The following is a 15,813-nucleotide window of genomic DNA, read 5'->3' on the forward strand; positions in this document are numbered from 1 at the left end:
GAAGGGATATGCATTGGCATTACAAAGCATGGCAAGCAATCTATATCCGATGTTGCCGTTTAGTCAGAAATGCTAGTTTTTGTGATGTCAGTATTAGCGTTTCATGTGACTATTAGAATTTGGAGATTTTTATACAAAAAAAGGATCTCTTTGCTGAGAGATCTATCATATTTTTTAGACAGGTGGGCTCTGAACCACACGATTATTACATCACATAGCTAAAGGCCCCTGGCCTGAGCTTACACTAGGACAAAAGTCCTGCACGATGAGTACAAATAAATTGCCCAATTATATACAAAAACAAAAAATTATAAATCAATTTGTTTCTACATTCCAGGTTAAATAACAAACTTACTCAATTTAACATACAAGTTATTTTTTTAAGAAAACACACATAGCTTACAAACAAAAATTTTACCTATTAAATAACACAGCCTGATTTAGTAACCTATACAAGCTGTATTGGCAGTCATGGTAGGAGTTGAACATGATAATTTACATATGAACACAGAATTTCTACATGATGACTTCAACAGTCAACACAGAATTTCTAAATGCTGATGTCTGCAGGAGGAGGCATTTGTCTGTTGTCTGTAACCTCGTAAGACAACTCCATCTCTACATCTTCATCCTCTTCATCATGAGTGTCGCTCTCATCATCATCATTGTCATCCTCCTCCTCGTCTTCTTCTTCTTCATCCTGGCACTATGGAGCAAAAACAGGCCTACTTTACAAAATACAGTAAATGTTATCAACAAACTGTCAATATTACATTAACTTGACATTAAGGCTGTGTTTACACCAAAGTCTTCCAATAGTTGCAGCAATTGGTTCTTTTCCTACAAAATAAAACAACTTTTTTTGTCATCCACTAGTGGACAGACAAGTCTTCCAATAAATTTTGGTTTCTTGTAGTGGAGTGCCGGTAAGATCAAAGAAAGTTGACAAGTAAAAGTGGAAGATTTGTTGTGGAAAACTATTTGAGAACTGTTCCCCCTCAACACTCTGGACGTGTCGTGGGGCAACAGCATCTCCCCGGTCTGCCACGCCCTACAAAAAGTCTTCCAGTAGTTGCTCAAATTTGTTAAGGTTAAGAGAAAATTTTAACTTTTGGTTGTCAACTTTGGTGTGAACGTGTCTTAAAATTATTGAGCATCCTATTTCTTTAATGAGCAAAAAATTCAAAACAATTAGGAGGAGAAATAATATTAATGTACTTAAATAAAAAAGTCACAAAAATTCCAAATTTAGTTTGCCATAATTTTTACACCGTTAGAGGTTTGTTTAATTTTGTTTGAGGAAAAGGACTAATCAATCAAAATTTCCACATTTCAATCAAATTATTTTAACCTTACAAAAACAGATTGTAAAGTAATTTTATAGGTTTTTAATGAGGCAGGTAAAAAATGAAAGTGTAAATAATCCCTCGAGAATTGAATGGATCTGTACCCACTGTGCAAAGTATAGGTATAGGATATACACACCCACACCCCACACAGGCATCACTTTAAAAAGCACTTTTTGGGCTTAGAGGAGCCCAAAACTGATAGCATGTTCCACCCACAACTAAAACCCGAAAATGTTGTAAAACAATACTTTTTTCAAATAATATGTCATTAAGAAAGTTTATATGTTAAACCCAAACATGGGTTTAAGAGATATGTTTGGAATGTGTGTTCGTGTTGTCTGTAAACTGGGTTCTCCAACAAGCTAACCGAGTAGTTCAATTAACTTTCTTTAGGTCAATGCCTAAAATGTGGTTTGAATTTGTAAGAAACTCAATCTCACCTCTGATGCAGATTTTCCAATAGGTGTCAGCTCGCAATCTCTTTGGTTGATACTGTTAAGCTGAAAAAGAAATAAAGTACTTATTGTAAGGGAGTATGTTTAATCTATGATATTACATAATGCACATTTGTACACTGAAAGAGATACCTGTAGGTCTCTTATCTCTGATGGTAAGTTTCTATACAAAGAAAAAGCATTTACAAGATTTGAAGACTCTGGGTAGGGCTGCAAACCTACATTTACAACTCCTCTGGTTTGATAACTTAGTTATGCATGGTTAACGTGACCATATATTTTGGAGTACGAAGCGGGACACCCCATTCCGAGGGGTCTGGGGTGTACCCCATAAAAAATTTGAAAAATAATAGCTGTAAACTTAGCGTTTTTATGCAATCTAGACATAATAATTTTTAAAACATAAATTGGTTTTGAACGAGTTTTTATTATATTTAACCTATTTGTAAGTTCATTGGACGGAACAAATCTTTACTTAGAAATCTCCTCAAAAGTGGATAGCTTCACCAAGTGCACATAAACAGCGGGAACTGAGCGAGGACTTGAATATCCCTCCGAGTGTTATGTGTCGTAAAGCGACTCATAACACATCCGCTGTAGTGTTATGTGTTGCTTTTGCGACTCACAAACACTGTTTATGGCGACGGCTCTGGGACTGACTGAATCGGATTGAACTGGACCGAGTTAGGTATCGTTTTTTTCAGCAGATTCAGAGCTTTCTCCTGATGTCTGTTGTCTATACGCTTTTCATTTTAGTTCTGAAAATATTGTAGCAGACAGCTGACGTGCGTATTTGTAAACAGCTTGGTTAGCCTCTCACCGATGACTGATGTGTTTTATTACGTTTATCATTGTTTTAGTGTTAAAAATCAAAAGTATGTAGTGATATACGTGGTGCATTATAAGAAGATTTAAGTGATTTTGAAGGGCTGGTTGATGATCCTGAAGAAGTAGGTAGTGATATTGATATAAATTATCAGCCAGATTCCTAGCTATGGTTAGGCTATAAAACTAAACGCTATGTACCAAAATCTGTTTTTTGCCCAAAACTTATTTATTTGCAAACCTACTTCCTTATATTATTATAATTTTGGAAGCCTCATAAAATTCTGAACAAAATGGCTATTTTAAAATATTTGAAGACCTATAAATTATAACAATTCATTGAGCGCAAACATAAATTTTTTTGTTTATTTTTTTTCAATTTTTGAGAAATGTTAACCCCACAAAAATTGTTGAAAATTTTTTTTGTAATGTTTTATATGTTACATTGAAGCCCATAATTTTCCAAACAAAATGATATATAAAACAGTATACTTTACATTGTTTTTAAGTTTCTAAGATACATTTTAATAAAACCCTGCGATTGCGCAATAAATGGGCAAACATTAAGACCAAAACTAGAGACACTTGGAGGGATATACAAATGGCGGGTCACATCACTTTTGTTCGTCTCAAACTTAAGTTTAATAAACGGATATTTCACTGGTAACTCACTATCAAATGTGCATTTCCGTATGGTCATTATCTAATGCACAATTGAACAGTACAATAATCAAACCACAAACTTTCTTCGCACCAAGAAAAGTTAACCTAAAAGTTAGAGGTTAAGGTAGCCTACTATAAACAACTTAACAGTTTAGTTTACTGACAACAGTGACAACCTGCGTCTTTTGAAGCCGTAGTAGCCTACAGCGCTTCAACACTCGCGCGGAAATAAATTTTACTAGTGCCGATCGTTGACATTTGTCTATGGTATAGTATAGATAGACCTAGTTGAGTTCACGTGATCGAGGATCGATGAACGATGCCGTGCTAATTGTACAGTTAACCAAATGTTCTTAGGTTGGTTTCCTTTAGTTTTCCTTAAAATTACTAACTAGTATTCTTACACGAACTAAAACATTAGTGTGGAAAGGCAAAATTTCATATTCCATATAATATTTAAAACGCCTGACCTCCAAAGCGGGACATTTAGGCGTCCCCTGGCCGATTGTGGGGACAGCTTGCTGTAAAGCGGGACTTATCAGATCTTCAATTGAGTAAGGTGTAGACAAGTAATGTTTTATGAAAAATTGACACACCAAAAGTAGTAGGCCTAATACAACTGGTAACTTAAGTAGGCTACAACAGAATGGCAAACAAGCAAACCTAGGCTTAAGTTAAACCAGACCTCAGTAGAGTGTTGTAGTGTGATAACTAGCCTAGGCCTATTAAGTCTTATCATCGATGAATGGGTGGTCTATGACATTTGTCTCCTTGGCTAAGAGACGGCTTCCACAATTAATTGAGAGTTCAAATTACGTCTCGGCTAGGTCTGGTCACCAGACTCTGGTGTGAGGAGCTTATGTAGCCTATCCAGCAGCAATAGGCTTTTAAGTTAAAATTTCAACTTTATCCTGAGCTATAGGTATGCTGAAAATCTTACCCATGATTGATGCTCTTGTTCCAACTGAACTAATTCACTTTCATCATTTCTAGGCTTATCTATGCTGAACCAAAGAGAATCCACAATTTTTGGCGTTAACGTTGGAAATAACGGAATTGACATACTTGTTCGAGGCAATGTGCCTATTTCTATTTATTAGTAACAATGCTATACTAAATGATACACACTGATCAGATATCTCTGTTAATAATAACAATTAATTCCTATCGATACTCGATAGATAGAAGAACTAAGGTGAACGTCAACAAACGAATAATAAACAAACAAACCCAAAAACGAACACAATTTATTAACAAATGTGAAGAATAAGAACAACGAACCACATGTTAGTTCTAGATGGTTGTATCATTGACTATATATTAGATCATTGACTATAAACTATAAGTGTTATATAGTCAATGGTTGTATGGTCTTTGCGTTCTTGAAGCAGAGGGACAGGCCGGAGGCTAAACATGAGACCGGGCATAGTTACAATCATTGATTATGAACTAGCTTATAAAGTATTTTTATATATTTTTATGTATTTGTTCTACATGGCTTTCAGCAAATTTTCTTTATAACACTTAGACCTACCTTGATTTTTGCACCCATCATAAATTTAATAAAAATATTACTTTACCCATTTTTTTCGAACGATCAGCTATAGAACATACACCCTTTCCACCATGAGGTTTCTTATCCTTGTGGATCAGCTGAAGACAATTTTATTCCGTCCGGTGCACTGTAGAGGTCGTGTTTTGTTTATGATTTGTTTCTTGTTATTTCAGCCATTTAAGCCTCGCTAAGCCAAATAAAACGATTTTATCAAACTCGTTCCTTAGCCATATAACCAAACAGTACAGCTCAAATAATTAATTAACCATAAAGTAATAAAAACTAAATTTCATTGACACTGTTATGTTTCTTCACCAATTTATTTGTTTTATGGTAACTGTAGGAAAAGTATAATGTGCAACTCGAGTTCAAAGTACAATTGCCTCACTCGAGAAACCATTCCTAAGGATTTCTCTCGAGTGAGTCAATTGCTCACTTTTCTCACTAGTTGCACAAATAACTATTATCTATGGCAACACTAAGGGAGTATGATTTATCTATGGTTAGTCTCTATGGTGATCAAAGGAACAATCATTGGTCTTTTTCTCCAAGCCTGTCCTAGTAACCATTCCCGGCGTTCCCAGCTGTTATCTTAAAGCAGAACAGACTGTTCTGTAGTAGGCTAATGTCATTCTAGAAGTTTGTTGTATGTGTATTGTATTGTATGCACAGCGCGGTATTTTTCTTTTATTCGTGGTTGTGTGTGGTTTGGTTGTATTGTATTCGTGAACAGTAAACACTCACCCATGTGCCCGTCTGTCCAACACTGCACTGAGTAGCGTGTGTTTGTTTATACTACAGTACTTTTATTTGCATTTAGTGTATTTGTAATCGAATGTATGTAAAAGTGTGTAAAAGTAAACAAGTCAGTTGTCACTCATCATCAGGCTTAAACCTAACCTGAAATCAAATTATCTGGAGTGGTAAATGGTCTTGATACGAAATATTTATTTTGTATGTGAACTCTTTATAAAATATAATGCATAGCAATAAAAATAATCGAGAGTTTTCATTGAGCAGGTAAGCATTGTAGGTGGATTACATAGTTTGTTATTCATCTATTTCTTAACGATAATCTACTTGGTAGGATGTAGTCTAGCTATTAAAACCTATAAGAAATAAACTAGACCGGGTCATAGGTAAGTTAAGTTAGTTTATGAAAAAAAAAAAATTGAAAACTAAAGGAGTGAGTAGGCTAACAACTATGAAGGAAGACTAGGCGTTTCTTTGCACTGTTTATTCAAAGAATCACACTATTCCCTGTGAGAGGCCTACTTTCAGTTGCCTTCAAGATTTTCCCTGTATTCCATCTTTGTGCATAGCGTATTTTAGCCCAAACAGGCCTATAGTTAGAATGGAGTGTGATGGCAGCGTATTTGTGACAAGACCATCTGTTTCATTAGCCAGGACTATTTAAGGTAGGTGTATGGCTCTGGGGAGTAGGATTTTTTTAACGATATTTATCCCTATTCGGGGAAATTTTTTCTAACATTTGATCCCATTTTAATATGCATGATTTACTCTACCTAGGCCTAGTTAGTTAGAAAGGATTACAGTACCGGTAAGCCTGGAAGACGGAAACAAAACATGCTAGATTGTAAAAAGGAACGATTAAGTTATGCCCTGAAGGTCTAAAACAAGCTAACTTAGTTCAACAGTCATAGTGTTGAGAATGGAAGGTTTCTCCTTTTAATTAATTTCCCAAAATATTAATTTAACTCAAGTTAGGGAACAAGGTATTTTGACGTAACGACCAGACGGCCTAGGACGGACATTAAAGTCGTGGATCCCGAGTAGTGAGCTAGTGTCTTGTGGAGACGTGGAGTGTGCGTAGACATCGGTGTCGTTGAAGGTTGCAAAGTGTGCAAAGAGTTGGAGTGTAAGTTGGGTAGAGACTCGCTAGTGGTGAGTGGACGACGTTTCACTATATTTTGGTTTAAGAGTTGATAACTTAGTTAATATTAAAAACTTTCATCCCTGATTTTATTGGTTGAGTTGTAACCGTGCTGGCCGAGGCCTGACGGTAGTTAGGATCTATTTATTAGTCAGGAATAATATTAAAGTATATTTCTGACGGTTCTGGGCAGGCGCTAAAGCGCAAATAATATATTTTATTGATTTCGGGAGGTTATTTTTGCGTTTTACCAAGAGTTAGTTATTTTACTAACAACTCTGAGGCCCGACAAACCTAGGCTACACGATTTGGCATGCGTAGTTGGAGGCACGCGGCCAGTAGGCTAGTAGCTAATTTTATTAGCTTATTAACAGAAGCCCAGCTAAGTAATATAATATAACGTTGATATAAGAATAAGAATAAGAATCTTTATTACCCTTTAAACATTTTACAGTGCAATAGGGTTTTTCATTTGCCACATAATATTAAGGGGAGTCCAAGAAGAAATTTTTTAATTTTTTTCTATTTTTACTTTTTATGTTCTTTTTATAGCACAGAATTTCTTCTTAAAAATGGTATACTTACATTTTTGATTACTAACCTAGAAATGTATAAAAAAATATATTTTCCATAACATTGCAGTGACGTTTTAAAGGTAAAACTAGTAGACCCTTGGAGGCTTTTCTTGCCAATTTCCGCAACTTTACTTTTTTTAACTTTAATGTCATTTTTTTCAGGACTGGTAATACATACAGCTGTGAAATTTTTACCATGTAGTCTTAGTGACTTATTCTAAACACAGACATAAGGACATCATATCTTTAGTAGAAGCATGTAAAAAAAAATAATAAATTTTATTTTTGAAACAAATTTTTGTTAAATCTATAAAAACCGATAAAATAGTTATTTTTAATTTTAAATGAAAAATCATGTGTCTGTGTCTAGTTAATTAGTTAATATAAAAGTATAGGTACCAAGTTTCACTATCCTACCTATTCTAACTCCTGAGAAAAGTGACATTTAGTTAACATTACTAAGATAGGACCTCGGACTCCCCTTAAAATGTAATTTAAAATATTTCACATGAAATAGTAACAAAAATAATTTTATCAAATTAGTTAAGACAAGCTGGCCTGGTTATAATCTAAAATCTAGTCTAATGGCAGGAACATGGTGAAACATAGGGCAAAAAATATGAGCAAAAAAATGTAAAAATACAAGTCAAAATAGAACGAGTACATAGAAACAATACTAACATGGCAAGATGATAAAATAGATTTTGAAACAAATTAACAAAGGTAAATAAAAATATGACTATATCAAAATGGTTAGTAGCAGTAGTAGTAGTAGCAGTTGGGTTGTTATTGATTAATCATTTAATTATTTTAATTCAACCTGAACAGCTTGTTTGGTAATCCTAATCCAACACAATATCTTGGTAGCTTGGATAGCGGAGTACCGGCTATCAGATAATATATTTATCTAGTTTTTGGAACGTACGTTAATATTTATTTCTCTGCTACTAAGTAGCATAATAATTCTATAGTAGTGCAATTGACATTTAGTTTTGCTTGTTTGGCTTGGTATTTATTGAGACCAGCTACTAGAGGCTCAGTCACTCTGCCTATAGTGTACTTCCTACTTTTATATGATATATTTTATATGACTGAGTGAACTGTTTGATTGTTAGCTTGGGCATTAGAGTTGTGTATTGGATTAAGGTGGCCTAGTGGACCCTGCCTGGTGGTAACTCGCGTTGTGGTTTTTATTGGCAAGTCGTCGTGTAACTCACTTTGATTTAGGCACTCTGGGCTTAACTATTGGATAGTTAGGATGAACCCCGAGTTGCGTAGTCAGCAACGACCCCCTAGGAGAGTGGAGAACCGGCTTAGGCCTGGTGGTGATTATTGCATGTTTGTTTTGGTGACTTTGTTTTTGACTTGTTCACAGTGCCCGTGTATGAGCCAGTCCTATACCGGTTAGACCCGGCTGCGGCTTTTGGCCAAGTGGTTTCCCTGACCTTATCGCAGACCCTGGAACTTTTTCCAGCCATAGTAGGCTGTGCTATCCTTGGCAAACGTTTGCGACTGTACTTTATATATTTTTTTTAGTGCAAGAAAAGTGTGTCGCAAGGTAATAATAATAACTAATATAATGGTTTTAAATACCTTCAGTCACCAGTTCAAATAAGTCGGCTATTGCGACCTAGGTTTCGGCACGAAGTTGTACCATCATCAGGCGGGCCAGTTTTCAGTCTTCAGTCCAATGGACGTCGTTGGGTTAAAACAAATAACAGTTCACGACATACAGCACAAACACGCACACGAACACATATAACGAATAATACCGGTATTTACAGAAAGACGACATTTTTGTAAGTTCACCGGCCGCGACGGGTGACATTCGTATTATATGTCGACTTATTTGAACTGGTGACTGAAGGTATTTAAAACCATTATATTAGTTACTATAACCAGTTCAGGGGCAATCCCACATCTTATGATGTCAAAATTAAAAAAAAAAATTCATAATAATAGGCCTGGAGATTTATATCTGAAGTGAAGTGATTATCCAAAATCTTTTGATTTGTTTTACTTGATTATTAGATTTTCAAATGGGCTATAGTGTTTAATTTTGAATTTTTTTAAGTTAAGGTCCAGTCTGGACGTTTTTGAATTAGAGGAAGTTTACTGTGGATTTAAAGGTCATTTCAATGTTTTGGTTGGTAGAGAAAATACGTCCCATATTGTTATTGGCTGCCATAGTCTTAACTTATTTTTAAATTAAATGTATTTTTAGGTCTATTGTAGAGACTGCTTTAAAAGTTTATATTGAAAATGGCTCATCTGTAAAAAAGCCAGTGCAATGCTTGGATTTGAGTGCCGAGAAGAAAGAAGGTGAAAAATGGATTGAATCTCATGGACCTTCTATCAACTTGATGGAATCACAAATCATACATGTGAATGGCTGCAATAATGGTGACAATCATAAAACACCAACAATAGAAAGCAATTACATTGTGATTGAGAAGACAGATTTTAATTTCATGTGAGTGTGGATAAAGTAGATATATATATATATAACTAGTTATTACCGTCTGCAAAAACCAGTTGGCCTATAACTAACTGATAATCCAAAATAATGTGTTTTTTAGTTTTTGGGAGTTTGAGTTTAGTCATAGACAAAAATAATTAAATATAGACTGTCAGCTGAGCTGCGGTTACCATAGGTTCTGGCTCACACCGCTGGGAGTGCCGTGTAGTTACGTAGCGCGTAAGCCGCAACTGCATGACGCTCCCAGTTACCGCTGCACGGCGGACAGTCTATATTAAATTCTTTTTGTCTATGGTTTAGCACACTAATTTGTTTGTAGCAGACCCAGTAACATTAATAGGAATTAGAAAAATAGTAACCTGTACAATTCTAGAGACTTTCTTAGTGGTCCATTAAATTTTTATGGACATGCTGGAGATTGAAACTGTCTCTCTCGCATTGAACTCTGAGACGCTAATCTTTAGGTTAGCAACACAACTTATTTTAAGTTATTTTATTTACTATTTTTAAAGTACTTTCCTAAAGAAAACGTTTGTTGTAATCTAATCATAATTTATTCAGCTTTCTATTCTATATGCCTAGCTTTCTATATCACATCTATTAACACTATCTTCTGTAACTTTCTTCTATTTTCTGCTATGGCAATAATAATTTTAAAAAGAAGTAGTTCGGCTTTAGTTGTCTTAAGTTAGAGTTTCACTCAGTGTTTCTAAATCTCTCAAAAAAACCATCTGTTTTGTAATCGCACACATGTCCTTATAAGCCTAGTCCTTATTTGAACTCTCAAATCAAATGATCCCTTCTAAGATTTACCATTTACTTATCTCTGTTAACTTTATGGTTAAACTAAACACAGGGTCTATTAATTACCTTCCAGTTATGTAGAGTGCACTACAGAAGGCTCCACCTACTTCGACTGTGTGTTCCGCAAGATTACCAGGAACGGAGTGTTTGCGTTGACTACCAGTGATGACCCAGCACTGTATGGACGCCCAGCTGAACCAGCCCTGCGCTGCTACGCGGGACGCATTGTTCGGACCTTCTACGCCCCAGAGTTAGCCGTCCGCCTTGTACTGGCTGCCATGACTAGGTTAGCTAAGGGCTAATATTAAGATTACGAGTTGGTAGAGTTATTTTTTGTGATATTTGTGGGGTGTGGCTTATGTGGAAGTTAGGGCACAAACCTTTTGGTCCATAAACGCAGGACCAAATCGCAACTTAATTTATGTTAAGAAAACACTATTAAATTATGAAGTTTGTTTAAAATTAAAATCCAACCCAACACAGATGCCTATTATCGATGTGCTATTATTCAGTCTTATGGTTAGGAGCACCTGAAGCTAGCTGTAAGGTCCACTTATAGAAGAAAAATAACCCTGCCACATCAAACCTGCAGACTAAGTGAATTTACATTTGCTTGATTGGATTTTCACAAATATATCTCCTTAAAAATGTCATATTCATTCCCTATTTGAATAACATTAGTTTGACAAGCACTTAGGTTTGCTGCTATAGAGAAATTAATAGTGTTTTTAGAGTTAAATGTAAATAGTATGATAGTGAAATAAATAAATTTTCCAAATTTGATCAAAATATGTTCATAAACAAGTAAACTACAACAGTTTACTTTTTCTCCATATAAGAATAATAAGAAAATTTAAATAAACAATTTTTTTTTAATTTACTCCTTATCCATTAAGCGCATGCCACTTCAATATACTAAGTTAATTGTTTTTTAAGCTCCCAAAAGTGGTTTAGAAAAAAACTTTTTTTAGGGTCAGAAATGGAAAAACCCCCATAAACTAACGTTTCCATAGTCCGAGCATACAGGTTCACGAACTCGTTATAATAACTGTAGGTTTGCACGTTATACCAAATTTCATCAAAATCCGATCATTTTTGCTTAAGTTATCGTGCTATGTATGTGAATTTGAAAGAATGGTGTATTCGGCCTCTGGCGAAAAAGTAAATCGGTTCCTGGTCCAGGTCTTACCATGAGACAAACGGTAGGTAATAAATTTCTTGTATGGGAAATTTGATAAAAAGGGAGGTCTCTGAGTCTAGGAAAACTTTCTGTGTTTGTAAACTAGTAAAAAACACTAACAATTTAAAAACAATATAACTTACCAAATGTTTGAGTGGCAATGCTTCAGGATCTTGGCAAATGTAATATTACATTTGCCAAGAAGCTATTTAGCTTTGACTATTAATACTAGACATTCAATCCCCATGTTAAATTTGTGTTTCTTTTACCAAAATCGTCGTAGTTGATGTCAACTACCTGTGTATGTACTGATGAAAGACAGATTGCGCTGATCTAAATTACCGCTTTCTGCCACACAATGTTTTTTACCAATTCAAGTTAGTGGAATTACTTGTTTTGAGCTATAGGAACTGTTATGACCCATTAACATGGCCAGCAACAAAAATAAGGTAAAAAATAGATTTTTAGTCTCTAGCCCATTCTGCGACGGGCTTACACAACTACGTTCTCTATTAACAAAAAATTGGCTACAGCTGGTCCATATAGATGGGACGTCTACTTCAGTAACCAATAGTCGTCAATGTTAATAGCGAGTTTTATCATTGACTAACCAACACATTAACTTCTCATCCCATTGAAAAATTTTGAAGCTCGTTTTTTGTGTCTGATGACACTGATCGCTAGTGTCGACAAAATTTTGTTTCTATTATTTGAGGGTTGATTTTGTGATTTTTGGCTTACTCATATAACTAGGGAACAAGTTATTGTTTATGATTAGATAATTTTATTTTGTTAAACAACATTTTAAATGTTAGAAATAAAATGAAACAAATTGTAAACAAAACACGACCTGGTTTGACACAAACAAACCTAGACGATTTGAGCTGGTGAATAATCTATTAGGCAAATAAAAATAGATTTGAAATTCTAGATCTAGATGGTATTTTCTCTTTTCATATAATTGGATCTGAAGTATCCTACAAACATGGGTAAGTTTTGAAAATGTTTAAAAGCTGTATAATACGGTCAACATTCCACTTAAGTTCACTCATTGTTAACAAACTAACTCAGACAAACAACAACTGATGTACTAGCACTGGCGTGTGGCGAGTGGCGATTAGCACTAGCAGAAGTGCAAATACCCTGCTAGTAGCGTGCTAATTCGCTAGCGCTAGTGGTCACGTGATGACCCCCTACACTTATTGTACACGGGGCTTTAGGCGTGTGCTTCACAAGTGCAACTTTTTGAAAATATCCATAACGAACACTAACTTGATAAAAATGTTGCTACATTTCAGATCTGCTGCACGTTTCAGTAAAAGCATCGAAGTCCTGCTGACAATGGTTGTCAAGAACACAATAACCATTGTTGTGAAAGTTAAGAAAGGCGCAGATGCTGCTGTCACGTGTCTGAAGGATGTGAAAACGTTGGTGCACTGTACCTTGTGTGAAGAAAGAGCTTTTTTGCCTGAAAATGATGGGTTTGTTGTGGGTGAGCGGTAATTATTTGTTTTAAAATAGAAAAGGCACCTTTCAAGTTTTTATTCAACAGTAAAGAGCAAGTCGTGTTTTGCTACTAAAGCCATGATTTATTGTAGCTCATGACAAAGAAGCCTTTAAAAAAAATTCAGTGTAGATTTAATCGCACAGTATTTACAGTGTAACAAACAATATAAAAACAGTGTAATTTACAAACTGCATTGATATTGACAGAGTGCAGTTACATTAATTTGTGGGTTATGCTAACATATTTTCAATGGTTAGAATCCAGAATCATAGATACAATTATCAATAACTGACTCGTTGAGTTTTGTGAGTTTTTGGAGGCAAGAGCACTTGGCTTAGTATACATTTAGAAAAATAAATAGATACAAACAAATATTCTACAAAAAAGGGGGGTAAATGTCCCTAGCAGTTGATAGCCCACAAAAAGTATCGGGGTTTTAAATGTTAATGTGCAATCACCTGCTTAAAACTCTGTTACTTGTTGTGATTCCATTTCTTCTTTCTCAGTATGTTTGATGTGACAGATGATGTACGCTGTTTCCTGAGCTGTTCTTGTGCCTCTGAGAGCGTAGGCAGGACTATGATGACTCTAGGCCCACTGTGGGCTGGGACACTTGGCTCACCAGGCTACATATCTGACATGCTGCAATATGCCAAACAATCCCCTCAGCTGTTTTCCTTTCTTCAAGATTTACTTGTGGAGTTGAGGTAAATTTTGGAATTTGTTTTAATGGCTGGTTTAATGGAACTGGTTTAAATATTGGCCCATTTATTGTGCAATCGCAGGGCATTAGTATATTAGAAACTGTTTTATATATCTTTTTTTTTAATATGGGCTTCAATGTAATATATAACATTACAAATCAAATTGTCAACAATTTTTTTGGGGTTAACATTTTTTAGAAAATAAATTTTAAAATGTAGGTTTGCGCTCAATAAAATTTTATAGTTTATAGGTCTATAAATATTTTAAAATAGCCACTTTGTTCTAAATTTTGAGGATTTTAAAAATATAATCAGTAAGGAAGTAAATTTGCAAATAAATCAGTTTTGGGTTAAAAAGAGTTTTGGCACTTTCAGCGATATCTAAGAATGCATAGCCTAACCAGCTAGGAATATGAAGGATTTACATCAATATCACTAGCTACTTCTTCAGGATCATCAACCAGCCCTTCGGCATCACTTTAATCTTCTTATAGGCCCTAATGCACCACTTATATCACTACTTTTTATTTTTATCACTAAACACAATGATAAATGTAATAAAACACATCAGTCATCGATGTGAGGTTAACCAAGTTGTTTACAAATATGCACCACATCTGTCTGCTACAATATGATCGGAACTAAAATGAAAAGCGTCTAGAAACAGCCATCAGGGGAAAGCTTAGAATCTGCAAAAAAAACTATGCCAATCTCGATCCAGTACAATCCGATTCAGTCAGTCCCAAAGCGTTTGCCGTAAACGATGTTTTTGAGTCGCAATAGTGACACAAAACACTTAGGGTTAGGTAGCTGATTAACCCTTGGGAGGTGACTTTACAGAATTTTCTTCAGACGCTTCAATTTTAGTTGAAGAAATCTATGATTTTCTTGTGTGCAGTCATAGTATTTGAATAGTTTTATAGAAGAAGTTGACACAACGATTGTGTAAAGATAGAGTTAACAACACGAGTCTAACGCTATTTACGTGAGATGCGTACACTACTTTACCTACAAGTGTTTTAATTCCTAAAAATCACTACTCATAACTTCTAAGTGTTTTAAGTGTTAAAGGTCACATAACACATTTTGTTATAGTGTCTTAACTTCTTCAAGGAGAAGAATAAGAGAAATGTCAAAAGTAGTTAACCAACATTAATTAATCATTAGTTAACTCAATTCAATGTTACTCAGTGATTTGATCAACTTGTAGCAATTTCAATGTGGTACTTATAGATTTAAAATAAAATATGATTATGTGAATTTATATTTTGTTGTTTTCTCCCTACATCCTTGATTACCTCAAAGAAAATAAATGTACTAGGCTAATGATTTCTTTTTTGCCTTGAGCTTAAACTTAATTTTATCTAACCTGTTTTTTCCAGGATTTTCTTACATTCCTATATCACTTACTAAAACTCCGGATTTGTTTCAGGTGTGACAAAAAAACTGCAAAGATAAACAAGGAAAGTTTAAACGATAAAAGTAAAACCTCTGAGTCTAAAATAGAAGAACCTACAGACACAGCTGAAGAAAACACTTTAAAAAGAAAAGCAGACAGTGAGCTTTGTGATGTGTTACATAAACAAGTAAAGGTTGAAGATACAAATGAGCCCGCACCAACATTTTACTATAACCTCCATAAACACAAGCCTAAAGGTGCTCAACACCTGCTTAAAGTGGACAAAGTAATTGAGATACTTCACAAACAAGGTCTGAGAGCAAGTAGAACTCACTTTGACAGAGCAGCTATCAAAACAGAAGCGTCCCTCACCCAACTTCAAGATATTATATCTCATGTTACTTAAAATAAACCTTTTTACCAA

At 34.9% G+C, this 15,813-nt stretch overlaps 2 protein-coding genes across 2 annotated transcripts; one reads left to right on the forward strand and one right to left on the reverse strand.

Annotated features, from left to right (window-relative positions):
• Positions 1–359: 359 nt before the first annotated feature.
• Positions 360–4,500, reverse strand: LOC128992668 (anaphase-promoting complex subunit 15B). Its single transcript, XM_054416366.1, has 3 exons — positions 4,233–4,500; positions 1,790–1,849; positions 360–706 (listed from the first exon to the last, which is right to left on the reverse strand). The coding sequence occupies exons 1-3, from the start codon at positions 4,353–4,355 to the stop codon at positions 551–553; spliced, it is 339 nt and encodes a 112-aa protein (XP_054272341.1). The 5' UTR covers positions 4,356–4,500; the 3' UTR covers positions 360–550.
• Positions 4,501–5,652: 1,152 nt separating this feature from the next.
• LOC128992244 (TRMT1-like protein) lies at positions 5,653–15,807 on the forward strand. Its single transcript, XM_054415719.1, has 6 exons — positions 5,653–5,867; positions 9,541–9,789; positions 10,673–10,885; positions 13,078–13,271; positions 13,810–13,993; positions 15,423–15,807. Exons 1-6 carry the CDS (start codon positions 5,827–5,829, stop codon positions 15,793–15,795), a joined length of 1,254 nt encoding a protein of 417 aa, XP_054271694.1. The 5' UTR covers positions 5,653–5,826; the 3' UTR covers positions 15,796–15,807.
• The last annotated feature ends 6 nt before the right edge of the window (positions 15,808–15,813 follow it).

This window comes from Macrosteles quadrilineatus, unplaced genomic scaffold (genome assembly GCF_028750875.1).
Source record: "Macrosteles quadrilineatus isolate MER2022 unplaced genomic scaffold, UCM_ALF_1.0 Scaffold_4__1_contigs__length_99947679, whole genome shotgun sequence".
NCBI lineage: Eukaryota > Metazoa > Arthropoda > Insecta > Hemiptera > Cicadellidae > Macrosteles > Macrosteles quadrilineatus.